Source organism: Canis lupus, chromosome 12 (assembly GCF_048164855.1).
Source record: "Canis lupus baileyi chromosome 12, mCanLup2.hap1, whole genome shotgun sequence".
Lineage (NCBI taxonomy): Eukaryota > Metazoa > Chordata > Mammalia > Carnivora > Canidae > Canis > Canis lupus.
The window spans coordinates 29,336,806-29,351,989 of record NC_132849.1 but is presented as its reverse complement, the minus strand read 5'-3'; the positions used below and the strand labels follow the sequence as shown (position 1 = coordinate 29,351,989).

General features: G+C 38.9%; 1 protein-coding gene across 4 annotated transcripts in view; it reads left to right on the top strand.

The window, feature by feature from the left end:
• ACOXL (acyl-CoA oxidase like) overlaps positions 1-15,184 on the top strand; it is a 353,848-nt gene that overhangs the window by 329,688 nt on the left and 8,976 nt on the right. The window contains exon 19 of one of the 4 annotated variants that reach the window (XM_072770258.1): positions 52-287. The exons of the other annotated variants lie outside the window; for them this stretch is intronic. Coding sequence (XP_072626359.1) covers positions 52-63 — 12 coding nt within the window. The 3' untranslated portion in view covers positions 64-287. Of the gene's footprint in view, positions 1-51; positions 288-15,184 lie in introns of those variants that run through there. 4 annotated transcript variants of the gene reach the window in all.

The window sequence follows — 15,184 nt, the reverse complement described above, 5'->3', positions numbered from 1 at the left end:
AAAGTGCATAATCATCTATAAAACACATTTCCTGAAGACCCTCTCTTTCAGACCCTCCGTTAGATGCTGTAACATAAACAAGTCTATGCTCAGTGTCTGCATTCAAAGGAGCTTATTATATTTGAGGACACAAAACTGACTTTAAAATCAAATAACAGGGATGCCTGGTTGGCTCAGTGGTTGAACATCTGCCTTTGGCTCAGGGGATGATCACAGGGTCCTGGGATCGAGTCCCGCATCAAGATTACCTCAAGGAGCCTGCTTCTCTCTCTGCCTCTCTCTGTGTGTCTCTCATGAATAAATAAATAAAATCTTAAGAAAAAAAATGGCATTGACTCCTAAGTGATCTCTGTCCTCTGGACTCTGGACTTATTCACTGGAAAGGCTCTGCTCCCTTATGTTATTTGCAATTTTTTTAAAGATTTTATTTATTTATTCATGAGAGACACACATAGAGAGAGGCAGAGACATAGGCAGAGTGAGAAGCAGGCTCCCCATGGAGAGCCCAATGTGGGACTCGAACTCGGGACTCCCGGATCATGACCTGAGCCAAAGGCAGACACTCAACCACTGAGCCACCCAAGTACCCAAGGAGTGATCTCATTCCTGTATGATTTCAAGAGTGAATAATTACAACCAAGCAGTGGTATGATTGAGGGGGTGTGCAGTTGGGCTTTCAGACATGATTGGTGAAGTGAGTAAAATCATAGAAATAGGAATACTCAGGACAGACATGTTAATAAATGACAAGAAGGGGATTCCTGGGTGGCTCAGCGGTTTCGTGCCTGCCTTTGGCCCAGGGCGCGATCCTGGAGTCCCGGGATCAAGTCCCACGTCGGGCTCCCGGCATGGAGCCTGCTTCTCCCTCTGCCTCTCTCTCTCTCTCTGTGTGTGTGTCTATCATAAATAAATAAAAATAAATCTTTAAAAAAATTTTTCTAAAAAAAAAAAAAGAAATGACAAGAAGACCAGTTTGGCTGATGTCTCAAGTGAAAGCCAGGAGAAATCTCCAGGAGCTGGGCTGCAGTGGACACTGAATAACCTTGGAGAATCTTTTTCCTTTTTGGAAGAAAAATGATCATGAAGAAAAGCAACTGTAAAGATGTTTCAGTTATCTGTTGCTGTGTAACAAATGACCCCAAAACCTAGTGGCTTATAACAACCAGTTACTATTTCTCATGATGCTACATCTGAATGGGGCTCAGCTGCATGGTTCTCCTGCTATATGAGGTGTCTGCCGAGGCTGTGAAGGTGGTTTCTTCACTCTCATGGTAGTCACCTTGTCTGGGGTAGCAGGATCATGTGGGGGCTGATGGGCAGTTGTCTCCTTTGCTGTGGCCCAATGTGAGCTTCCTCACAGCACGGTAGTGTCAGAAGAACTGACTGTTTTACTTGATGACTGGCTTCCAGAGAGGAAGTGGAAGATGCCAGTCATGTCAAGGCTTGGCCTACTGCTAACATAGTGTTACTTCAGCTGCATTCTGTTTGTGCAGGGGAGTCCCAAGGCCAGTATAGATTTGGGCTAGAGAAAAGACTTCACCTCTCATTGTGTGGAGGAGCATGCACCTAGAAGGAAGGAAAAATTGATGGCAGCTATCTTTGAAGATTGACTATCTTCTACAAAGAAAATATCCACTTTTGGGAGAGGATAAAAGAATACTTTTAATTTAAAAAAAGCTACATGAAGATTTCAACTCCACATGATTAGGTTTTTCAGTGATATAGATTAGATAAATAATACATCAAAAGAATGTTGAGTAAAAGAAACCAATTTTCACATACAACATTGAAGTGCTTTACACTCTATTAGTACAACATACTTTCCACACTTTTCATTTACTAGTTATTTATAGCAGCCTGGGAGATAAGCAGAGAGCCGCCAGACATTTTGGAACAAACTATCTGTGGGGCTAGATGTGGGTTGCTGAGATCTATAAGACCTCTCAAGGCCTTCTTTTGCCAATCTCAGTGCTACCAGCCATGAGCACCTCACCCCTACTCTCTGCTTTCCCAGTATCCCCAGGGGGAAGAGTGTAGTGTAGCTAGCACAGATACTTCCCTTCCCACTTCTGACACACCCCTTTGTGGGCATTTCGAGGTTTCAGAAATGTTACTAGTAGCTTCTTTTCTCTAAAATGTCTGGGCCAATTTGCAGTGCCTAACAGGAGTGGACTTGTGAAAGGGTGGATCAGAGACAGGGACGATTGATATTACTGAAACTGATCTAGATGCTTTCACATGAGAACTCTTCAAAGTTACTGATTCTTTCTTTCTTTAGGTGCATCTAATGTGCTGGTTAATTCATCCCCTAAATTTTTAATTCTGTTTGTTAGGATTTTCATCTTTAAAAATATTTTTTTTTGTTTTCTGTTTTATATCATCTATATGACTTTTTAGTTTATTATCCCCTAAAGATATATTCAATTTTGTCTTTGATTTCTCTATGCATTGAAGCATATTTTATAGTCTATAGCTAATAATCCCAATATCTTAAGACTTTACCAGGCTATTTCTTTGTCTATAATTTTCGCTATGTGTATTGTTATCTTTAATATGTGCTGGTCATTGTTATTGAAAAATGATTTGTGAGATTTATATGAAGGCCAATTTGAAGTCACCTTTTTCCCCTTTTAAGGCATCTGAAGGTCTCTCTTTATGACCCAATTTAAACCAAACTCAAGACTTATGACTTCCTATAAGACTCAAATAATTCAAAGAAGAAGAGTAATTCCTTCACTCTTCCCTTAGGTTATAACTGTTCGGCATCCAGCTTATTGTAGCAAGGGTCTCTATTAAAATTCTTGCCTAGTGCTGGCCCTGGTTTTGACTATCATCACCCCTACTGCCACCCCAGCCACTCTAAGGCTGTCAAAGTAAAAATAAAAATTGCTGGACATGGCAAATGCCTTCAGGGTAAATGCAATTTTCTTGTTTATTTCCTTTGGTTCCTACTTTCCCATAATTTTTGCCATTATTATTTTGTCAGATCATTGGTACTTTGAAAAGGATTCCTATATTTTCTCTAAGAATTTTGCTTGTTTTCAGCAGAACAATTGGGGCGGGGGGGAATCTAGCTCTCTAGTATCAGAAACAGAAAGTTCCTTCAATATTTTACCACTTGACCCCACAATAGCCCTTTACATCATTTTCATTATCCTTACACATAGATGAGAAAATGGAAACCCAAAGTAACTTGCCCAAAGTAACACAGCTAGTAAAAACCTGTATTTCTCTGACTCTAAACATTTTCATTTATTTTATTTGGATAAAAATCAGCATTAGCTATCAATAACAAGTACACCCAGTGTTCAATTCTTGGTTTCTAATACCATTTTCCAATAAAAGGAAGCAGAGTCCTTGGAGAAATGGTTGATTCTAGCACAGGGGCAATGAATACATAAGATGAGCCTGGAGCATCTTTCAGTGCTAGAAAGTGAGAAAGTGCTTCAAATGGAAACAAAAACAAAATACCCCACAATTGGGTTATGCCCAATTGGAAAGAGATAACCAAAAGAGCTCCTAATGACCAATGCTGGAATAATTTGAGCAACAAAATAAATAACATAGCATTGGATTGTAAACCAAAGTTATAAAAGAATTAAACAAAAGTCCATAATGATATAAATAAACGATTAAGCAATAAACATAAACAAATGTAAACATACATGGGGTAAAAGAGACCAGTCTTTCTTACTAATGTATGTAGATTCTTCCCCCTTCCCTTGAGTGTGGGTTGGACTCAGTGATTTTCTTTTATTTTAAAGAACAGAGCATTGAAAGGAAAAGTTACTTTACAGTGGAGCAATCTGTAAAGATCCTACCTTAACCAAGTGTGTGGAGTGAATATCACTAATAATAAATTGTGTTGATGACATGTACTTGTGATATAGTATGGTGAGAAAAGCACTTCCCTCTTCCCCCAAATCCATAACCCCAGTCCAATCCTGAGGGGGAAAAAGGTCAGGCTGTACCCATGCCCAAGATTCTAGCTGAATTTAGAAACCAGAACTCCTAATCCCAAATGGAGGTGGATTAAGCATCATCCCACTTGTCTGCATGGAGTGCTACAAAAATCTGAGTTCAAAAGCTTCACAGAGGCCTGTCTGATGTCCCAGAGTGAGTTAAATCCATCCACATATTGCAAAGGCTGCACAAGTGCCCCGTTGTCCAACAGGCAGCCCACAGAAGAGGCGGTTGGGCTGAGGTTTGTTTTCTTTTTAAACTCAAGCCAATCCCCTCCAGCCCTTCATAGTGTGATAACTAGCTCCTTTTTTTGGGGGGGGGGGGGGACTGGAATTTAGCTGTTGACAGAGCTCATCCACATGCATTATCCTGTGTAATCCTCACAAGCACCCTTTAATGTGAATAGCTGTTAATCCACTTTAGGATTGGAAGTCTCAGGCTGACTTGCTGCTGATTTAAGGCATGGTAGATGTGAGGCTTGTGGACTCTAGTACCTTGATGTTCTCATGTTCCCAGGCCTGAATTGTAGGATGAGTCAGCTCTACCTTTTTCCCCTCAAAGTAGGTAGCTCAGAGACCATCCTGTGGCAGAGCCCCCAGGCCTCCATTGTAACAAGGCCCCTAAGTAAAATATTTCCCTTCCCTTTTCATTAGGTACTTTTGCAAGGGTATGCATAGAACACTTGGGCAATTGTGTACTTTGTTCTTGGAAAATGTAGTGCCCAGGCCATTAGTCTTGCTTCATTCTTCATTAATCTAGACGTTTGTATTTATTTTGCTTCAGGTAATTATCAGCATTAGGGAGTAACAATCAGCCAAGTCTCATCTTAAGAAGGCAAGCCTTTCAAAATAGTCTTAACGGTTAATAATTGTGTGTCGCCATTAAAACTAACTTCATTTTGCTAAAAAAAAAAAAAAAAAATCAGCTTCTTAAAATTATGTATTTTATTGCAAATGGCCTTAAGTCCTCTACTTTTTATGCCAGCCCTTAAAGTAAATTTCCATATTAGATAGAGTAGCCTCATTTTTCTCCTTGGAGTATTTGTTCCCTGAACTCCTGGGCACAACTGTCCTGTTTTGTCAGTGCCCACCAGCACTGGAACAGTGAGTCTTGGTGTCATATAAAGAAGAAGCAAGTATGTAGACATGTGGTCAGCTCACGCCAAGAAATCAACACAGGAGGAAGCTTTAAAGTTTATGTGTGTTGAGAGAACCACAGCCCAGCTGTGGGTTGCAGATCAAAAAAGACCCTATTCAGTGTGGTGAAAATAATACTTAGCAAAATGTTTAATCAGGTTCTATTTCCTGCCCCAAACCCAAATAATGGAACCACGTGAGAAAGCATATTATAAAGGATCTGCAGGGAGGTCAGGGAGGACCACATAACCCAGCCCAGAGGTAAGGAAGGCCACTCTTTGCACCTTCCAGAGGCTATGGGAGATTGCCTATAAGAGTAACAATGTTAAAAATCAAAAATTCATTCAAGAAGAGAGAAAATAAATACTGATCATGACCATGTCCAAGCAATCTTGACACCCCCCCTCCAGCCCCAATATTCGATCATATTACACCCAAACATTGCCTTAATGTCCTATTTGAGTCCTGTCCTATTGAGAAACCTGTCAGTTTCTGCTTAACTGCACAGCTTCTGCTGGAGCAACAGATGCCTGGCACTGTGTCCCCCCTGAATCGTTCTTCCATGCCTTTAAGACTGTTTTCATTTTGGAGTGTCCACTAGATGTGCTAGGGTGAAGCCCAGATGCGCCAGGACAAGTCCCCTCCAATACCTTTGCCAGCAAATGGACATAGGAACAGACACAGCCTCTAGTAGCCTTGGTGTGCTGCATTGAGAGGAACCATCCTTCCTCTCCCTGAGGGAGAACTGCTCTTGGGGAGTCTATTGATAGCAAATGACCCCTTAGGCTGTATCTGCTCAAGTCTATAACAACCACTAAGGTTTGGGTTTTAGTTTCAGTTTAGCCAATCAAATGGTTGAATCATCAAGAGGGAAAAACATTCAAGCCTGTGGATTGATGGGTCATTCAAGTAGTTTAGATGTACCATGTTGATTTCAGTGACTCATTGATTTAGTCTTAGGAAAAGTGGCTTGGAGTAAGAATGTGCAGAAGTGTGGCAGACACCAGATCCCAAAAGCCAAGACACTACTTGGCTCCTTCAAATTTAGAAGATGGATCACACTCATTTGGTATTTTGAACTAAATGTAGAGTATAAACTAAGTCAAAAGGCTTGAGGTAGAAGAAACAAAACAGGAAGAAAATTTAGGGAGGAATTCCAAGCTGGAAAGATGGGATTGGGATGTTGTCCCTTCTCTTCAGATCTCAAATTCCAGAACATGTACATCAGACCTGTACCTGTGAGGCTTAGAAACAGAATACATGCCCTTTACTTCCTACAAGTGCTACCGCAGGGCTGCTTTCCATGCTGCCTCTGTTAAAGGTCCCTTTCTAATGGGCACTCAGATTTCCTATTCTTTTGCTTCCCTTTAGCCAAACCACGTGGATCAAGGCAGCTTAAGAGATGCTCAGATGCCAGAGTCAAATGTAACGTGAACTGGGTTTTTAGGCACAGGATGTTAAAAACACACTTGGACCGGGAAAGGGAGGTTGAGTTTCTCAGTTCAAGCTTGGCCTCATTTACTACAAAGACTCTTGCTTTTCTTCGTAAGAATTTGAGAAGGAATCTGTGGTTCCTTCACCCGCCGCTGTCCTACCCATGCAGTAAGGCCTATCTGACTTGGCTATAAGCAAGTGACAAGGTTGTGACATTTGGCTGTGTCCTTTAGGCTGAGTGGAGAAGATAATGTGGAGTGTAACCCCAAGAACCCATTCTATTAGGGTGGAGGGGGACCTCTCCTATTTGGTGGCTTTGGTCAAGAAGCTGGGGTACTGGGGATCCCTGGGTGGCTCAGAAGTTTAGCATCTGCCTTCAGCCCAAGGCATGATCCTAGGGTCCCAGGATCGAGTCCCACATGGGGCTCCCTGCATGGAGCCTGCTTCTCCCTCTGCCTGTGCCTCTGCACCCCCTCTCTGTCTGTCTGTCTCTCTCGTGAATAAATAAATAAAATTAAAAAAAAAAAGAAAGCTGGGGTATTATGAAATTATAGTACAATGGAGTGGTCATACAGGGAATGCAACTGAATCAAATTTTAAAGCCTTCAATAGATTTGAAAACATCCCCAGAACTATTTTTAACTTCCTTTCACTTCTGTAGGACCCTCTGGTTCACCTTCTGGAGACAGTAGGAACCAACTAGAATATGGATGCATCCTGGTCCACCTTCTTTTTCAAAACCCAGAGAACTCAGAGAAGAAAAATAGCAATACCAACAGAATGCCACTAAGAAAGTGGGAAATCTCTTTTCCCTTCCCCCTCCCTCTAACCCTGGCCAAGTCTGTTTTTCAGCCACATAAAATATATTGTTGAACCTATGAGTGCAAGCCACTCAACTAAGGTTAAGAAAATATAAGTGGGATTTAGATTTCTTCAGTTTGGCCAGGGACCCTGAGGTCACCACTCCTGCCATCCTGGTTTCTGTATGGCAACCACCTGGTCAACCTCATGCTTTGCCCCACAGTAAAGCTTTGTGTATTTGGAGTATGCACTGGGATCATTCCATTTCCTTCATTCAAGGATAACATGTTAGAATCACAGGAAAGAGAATTTGTTTTGCTGAGCTCCAGCCTCTGAGTTTTTCTGGACCCTGCATTATCCTAGGTTCCTTGGGGTGATCTTTGTAATGCTTGGTAACTGGAGCATCCTCCACAAAAGTCTCTGGGTTCATCACCTTACCTCAGGATGCACAGCAACGATTTCCCACTGGTGAAGTTGTTCCTAAGAGTAGCTGTGTTACATCAAAAAGACCTTTCAGGAGATGGAATTTAGCTGTCTAAGGAGACTAGGGCAGACCCTGTTGCAGTTGAGGACAAGGTGGGTTTTATATGATTCCATAATAATAAAATTTAAATGAATTGCTGAACTTAAAACAGGATTGGTCCTTACTATATCCATTTTGGTAGAAATTAATATTCCAGCTAGAAATGAATTTTTTTTACAAAATAAAATGTGTTTGTAGTTGCTTTTCTTTTTTCTGAGGCTGTCACCTTTTCCCTTTGATTTTAAAGGCTAGATACTACTGTGGCCTTCTCTACTTCTGGGGAACTTAAAGCACTTGGTACTTAATAACTGTACAAAGACAGCAAGTCAGGGTGGCCCCATTTTAAAGCACATACAATGGACAGGACTCACTTGTGAGATCCCATAGGTCTGTAGGAAACCAAGACTCTTTTGTATGCCCCTTCCCTGGATAGCTGGTCATTCACATCACAGAACTACCAGGCATTCATTCTGTAACCAAACTGGCTATTGCTTAGACAATGTAAGAAAAATACCCAACTCAAGTATATGACTTTTTTGCAGGGTCTTTTGAGATACAGGTGAGCTATTTCTCAATCTGGATAATATTACATGAGTATGTTCATTTTGTGATAATTTAGCAAGCTAGAACATGCTCATTCCTTGTATCTCTGCATGTACATTATGCTCCAACCAAAAAGAATAAAAAGAAGAAAGAATCTTCCCTTATGCTTATGTAAAACATTTTATTAAACTTAATCTGAAATTTATGCTGACTATGGTGGGGGGAGGGTAATTTTTATTTTGAGAGAATCCTAGATCCACATGCACTCGTAGGAAATAATATGAAGAGATCCAATGCCCTTTTACCTAGTTTCCCCCAATGGTATCAGCTGCAGAACCATATTATAATATCACACCAGGATTTTGACATGGATGCAGTAAATACACAGAGCTTTTTCATCACTACAGAGGTTCCTCCTGTGGCTATTTTATAGGCCCACCCTCTTTCCTTCCTTGCCTCCCTTGTAATCCTTAGCAAACATTAATCTGTTCTCCATTTCTATAACTTTGTCATTCTGAGATGTTGTGTAAATGGGATCACATAATATGCTACGTTTTGGGACTGGATTTTTCCACCCAGCATAATTTCCTAGAAATCTATCCAAGTTGTTGCATGTGCCAGTGGTTTCTTTTTATTGGCAAAGTAGTACTCCATGGAGTGAATGCAGCACAATTTGTTAAGCCATTCACTTTTTAAAAGATATCTGGTTTTCTTCCAGTCTATTAGGAATAAAGCTGTTATAAACATTCATGTGTAGGTTTTGATGAGAATACAGGTTTTAATTTCTCTAGAAATTAATTTAATTTTTTAAATTAATTACATTTAATTTCTCTAGAGTAAATACCCAAGACTGAGTTTGCTGGGTCAAATAATGGTGGGTACATGTTGATTTTCTTAAAAGAAATTGGCAAAAATGTTTTTCAAAGTGCCTGTAACATTTAACATTCCCACCAGCGATATAGGAGTGGTTCAGTTTCTTCATGTCCTTACCAGCATTTGGTGGTTCACTATTTTCTATTTTAGCTGCTCTGAAAGGTATGCAGTAATATTTAATTGTGGTTTTAAATTGCATTTCCCTAATGGATGATGACTTCTTTTCATGTGTTTTTGCGCCATTTGTATATCCTCCTTGTTGAAATGTCTGCTCTGGCATCTTTTCTTTTGCCCATGTTCTAATTAGGTTGTTTGAGATTTTTTTTAACTGTTGAGTTTTTAGAGTTCTTCATATATTCTAGATACTGGTCCTTTTTCAGATACATAGTTTGTAAATATTTCCAGTTGGCTTGTCCTTCCATCTTATTAACATGGCCTTTTCCCAGAATAGACGTTCTTAGTTTTGGTGAAATCTAGTTTATCAGTTTCCCTTTTGTATTTTTGGTGCCATGTCTCAGAACTTTTCACCTATCCCTAGATCCTAGAAACTTTATTCTATAGGCTTTTTCCAAAGGTGGTTTTTTTTTCTTTTTTTTTTTTTTCTTTTTTTTTTTTTACTTCTACGCTTTACATTTCAGTCTATGAAGGTAGTAGAAGGTAGAAGACTGAGGTTGAGATCCATTTTTTTGGTAAAAAATGTCCAATTGCTCCAGGAATAGTTTATTGAAAGGTTACCTTTCCTCCACTGAATTGCTTTAAAATCTTTATCTAGAATAAGTTTGGTGTATTTGTAAATGGTATTGCATTATTTGATTTTAAGTGTCCACAGGGTGTCCATCACTATTATACTGAAACACAATTGATTTTTTATATATTAATCTTATATCCTATAATCTTGCTTAATTCACTTATTAATTCTAGGAGTTCTTGCAAATTTCTTCATTTTAAGATTTATTTATTTATTTGAGAGAGGGAGAGAGCACAAATGGGAGGGGCAGAAAGAGACAGAAAGAGAATCTCAAGCAGACTCTGTGCTGAGCATGGGTTTTGATGTCATGATCTTAAGATCATGACCTTAGCTGAAACCAAGAGTTGGATGCTTAACCAACAGGTGCCCACCTTGGACCTTTCTACATAGACAAGCATGGCATCTGAAAATTGGGACAGTATTTTACTATATATAGGATTCTGAGATGAGGGTTCTTTTCTTTCAGTACCTGCAAGCATTTTTGGCTTCCATGGTTTATAATGAAAATCCATTTTTATCCAAATTGCTTTTTTCTCTGATAAGTAAAGTGTGCTGTTTATCTCTCTTTTCAAGATTTTTTGGAGGGGTGAGTCTTTAGTTTTCAAAAGTTTATCTATGATGTGCCATGTGTGGATTCCTTTGGGTTTATCCTGGGTGAAGTTTGCTCAGCATTTTGAATTTGTTGGTTTGTGTTTTTTGACCAAAATAGGGTTTTTTGGTCATTTCATCAAGTTCTTTTTAATCCTGCCCTCTTTTCCTTCTCCTTCTAGAACTCTGATGATACTCGTTAGATCTTTTGTTATAATCACACAGGTCCCTGAACCTGTTCTTTTTCTTTTCAGTCTATTTTCTCTCCATTGTTCAGAGTTAGTAATTTCTATTGTTCTATTTTCCAATTTACCAGTTCTTTCCTCTGTTTCCCACAATCTGCTGTTGAGGCTATCCACTGAGCTTTTATGTTGGTTATTGTATTTTTCAGTCTTCACAGTTCTTTTTTTTTTTTTTTATGTTTCCTATTTCTTTGCTGAGATTTTCTTTTTTTTTTTCATTTGTTTCAAGTGTAGTCATAACTGCTTGTTGAAGCATTTTTATGAGGACTGCTTTAAAATCTTTGTTTGATAATTCTAGCATTTTGGTCATCTCGGTGTTGGCACCTATTGATTGTATTTTTCTTCAGTTTGATTTCTGATTGAAACCTAAACGTTTGGGGTATTAAATTATGAAACTTTGGATTTTGTTTAAGCCTTATGTTTTTGATCCAATGCTCCAGTGAAAGGAAAAGGAGCATACCACCTCATTACTACCCTATAGAGACAGAAGTCAATTCTCCATTCAACCTTTGCTGATCCAAGAGATGCTACTCGTTCCTGGTGAATGAAGACAGAAGTTGCCAATTCGGCCTCCACTGATACCTTCCTGATGGTGAGGGGTAGGAGAGTTTCGTTGCTGCTCCCCATGTGGGGTCCATTAACACTGGTAGTGTCTTTGCTATCACCATGTGATGGTTAGGTCTTTCCTCTTACTAGACCTCCTCTGCAGCACTCCATCCAGAAGGGGAAGGACTGCATCTCTACTGCCAGGTAATGGTGGAAGCCCAGGTTCCCCATATGGTCTCCACTGACATGATGGCAGACACTTCATTTACAACCTGGTAAAAGGACTGGAAGACTAAACTCACTAGTCAGCCCTGAGAGACACAGGTGGTGTGGAACCATGGGTTTTCTGTGGTGTTTGGCTGGAGGAGGGTGGTTATTGTTTAAAATTCTGTCTTGCTTGGCTGCCCATTTTGATTGGAGAGATCATCTGTTCATGTTCCTGGATTGCCAGATTCTTTAGCTCTGACTATGGGATATATGAGGTAAAAATAAAACCCAGGGAATTCACCACTGTGTCATTCCCCAACTGCCAGTGTCCCTAAAGAGTCTGTTTTCTTCTCCTCATCTTTCAGAGTCTTCTTATGTTTGTTATATATCTAATGTCCAGGGTTTTCCATTGTGTTTAGTGGGAGAATAGGGAAAGGTGTATCCATCCTCCTGGAAGTGAGCTTTCACTAATTTTTGAGAAGAAAAAATGGTATCTGATAGAATGCTTTCTGGAGAGCTTCCTGGGTTCATTTGAACTCAGATTGGTGGTCTCCCTGGATCTTCCATTTGTTGAGTCCTTTTTCACTTGAACCCTCCCCAGTCCTTCTGTTCTCATGTTGAGGAGTCTGCTTGCAACTGTTCCATCCAGTGACAATGCTTGATTTTATCTAGAGGATCCTTTCCAGTCCTTGCTGGATTGAGAAACAATCCTGATGTCTATAAGCCCAAGCAAGGAATTTTCCCTAGGAAAAGAGTTAAACTATCTGGCAAAATGAGGAAAATAAAAGATACTGAGTTTTTCATAATGAAAAATAACTTTTCATTAAAAATGTTATTATGTTCTTCCTGCTTTTTACCATTTAAATAAAAGTGATCATGGCCCATTTTTTTGATATCCTTACTTGACACACACCCAAAAATGTTTCAATTACATGTTGGTTCTCCCCATATTGCCTTTTTCCTTTCCTTTTCTCTTAATTTTTAAAAAATTGAGGTCTACTTTACATACATTGAAGAAAACAAATCTTGGTGAGTTGAGTGAGTTTTGGCAATTCCCATGGTAGGTTTTATACTGTATACCCCATCACTGAAGAAATTTCCCTCATCCCTGTTTCTTTTGATCCCTCTCCTTCATCCCTGGGGTTCTGACTTTGTCACCACTCTAGAGCTTCAGAGGAATGGAAACAGATAGACTCTACTTTTGGTCATTATGATGTCTGTGATATGTTCAGTAGTTCATTCTTTCCTTTTTTTTTTTTTCCTAAGTGGTATTTCATTGTAGTCACCTCTCCCAACCCCTTCTCCTTCCCAAATGTTGATCTCTCTAGGTCTCTGCTATATCAATCTTGAGGAATTGACCTTGTTACTTCCAATAGACCTCAGTTGCATCATTCCATGAGTATTGCAGTACATTGTCTTATTTATATGCATTGTGGGAAGAAAAAAATAACTGAAGACTTTAAGACTTTTAATTTTTTTCTTGCATTACAGAAGTTTGTGCTAAAAAATTATTTATTCTCCTGTTGATGGACATTTATGATATCATGGACCAGGGTTACTATAAATAAAATTGTCAGGATCATTTTTATACAAGGTTTTTTTTTGACATATGTTTTCATTTCTTTTGGTAAATACTTAGAAGTAGGATTAAAGGGTGGTATGGTAGACATTTATTTAACTGCCTAAGAAACTACCATAAACAGTTCTCTAAAAGTGGTTGTATTAGGCGCCTAGATGGCTCAGTCAGTTAAGTGTCTGTCTTCAACTTGGGTTGTGATCCCAGGGTCCTGGGATAGAGTCCCACACAGAGCTCTATGCTCAGTGGGGAGTCTGCTCTCCTTCTGCCCCTCCTCCTGCTTGTGCTCTCTCTCTCTCTCTCTCTCTCGCTCATGCTCTCTCTCTCAAATAAATAAATAAAATCTTTTTTTTAAAGTGGTCATATCATTTTTTAAAGATTTATTTATTTATTTTAGGAAAGAAGAGCTTGTGTGCACTTGTGGGGGGAGGGGCAGAGGGAGAAAGAATCTCAAGGTGACTCCATGCTGAGTGTGGAGCCTGATAATGGGGCTTACCTCCAACCCTGAGATCAAGACCTGAGCTGAAATCAAGAGTCAGATGCTTAACTGACTGAGCCACCCAGATGCCCCAATTGTATCATTTTACATCTCCACTTGCAATATATGAGGATCCCATTGTTCTATCTTCACCAACATTTGGTGTTTTCAGCCTTTAAAATTTTATCTATTCTAGAGGGTGCATAATAATATCCCATTGTGTATTAATTTTCATTTCCCTGATATTTAATGGTGTTGGGCATTCTTTCAAGTTTCTTACTGGTTATTCCTAGGTCTTAGTCTTTTGCCCATTTTTAAATTGTGTACTATTATTGGTGTTTTAAATATTGAGTTATAAGACTTATACATCCTATATACAGGTACTTGGATTTTCCCCACCCAGTCTGTTGCCTATACATTTCTTTTCTTTTCTTTTCTTTCTTTTCTTTTCTTTTCTTTTCTTTTCTTTTCTTTTCTTTTCTTTCTTTTCTTTTTTTTCTTTTCTTTTCTTTCCTTTCCTTTCCTTTTCTTTTCTTTCCTTTCCTTTTCTTTTCTTTTTTTTAAGATTTTATTTATTTATTTGAAATAGAGAGCAAGAGCATGAGTTGGGGGTGGGGCAGGAGAGGGAGAAGCAGACTCCCCACTGAGAAGGGAGCCTGGTGGGGCTTGATCCCAGGACCCCAAGGTCATGACCTGAGCCAAAGGCAGATGCTTAACTGACTAAGCCACCCAAGTGCCCCTTCATTTTCTAAATAGCATCTTTCAAGAAGCTGAAGGTTTTAAAAGTTTGATGAAAAAAAATTATCAACTTAAATTTTTTTGTTAGTGTCTTTGGGCCTTGTCTAAGAAATCTTTGCCTAACCCAAGGTTGCAAAGATATTCTCTCTTGCTTTCTTCTAGAAGCTGTGTGGTTTTTACTTTTACATTTCGACCTATATCCTATCTCAAATAAATTTCTGAGTACAGTAAGAGGTAGGGGTTGAGGTTCATTTATATAGTTATCATTTGTTAAACAGATCATCTTTTATCCATGGAAATAGTTTATTTCTGTATTAAGAAATTTGACCATGTAGGTGTGGGTCTATTTCTGGGCTCTCTATCCTATTCCACTAATGTATTTGTCTCCTATTTTGCTAATTCTATCTTGATTATTATATTAAATTTTATACCAGAAAATTTAAGGCCTCCTGATCTTTTATCCCTTTTCAAAATTGTTTTTATTATTCTGAAAACTATGTATTTCCATACATATTTTAGAATTTGCTTGTGAGTTTCATAGGTTGAAAAAAGGGGCCGCTGGTATTTTGATTGTGATTGCATTAAATCTATCAGTTTGGGGAGAATTGATATTTTAATAATCCATGAACATAGTATATATCTTCATTTATTTAATTCCTTCTAGCAGTGTTTTGTAATTTTCAGTAATAGAGTTCTTGAACGTTTCATTACATTTAGCACAAAGTGTTTTTTAATTTTTTAAAGCTATTGCAAATAATACACAATTAATTTTCTATATGTATGTTCCA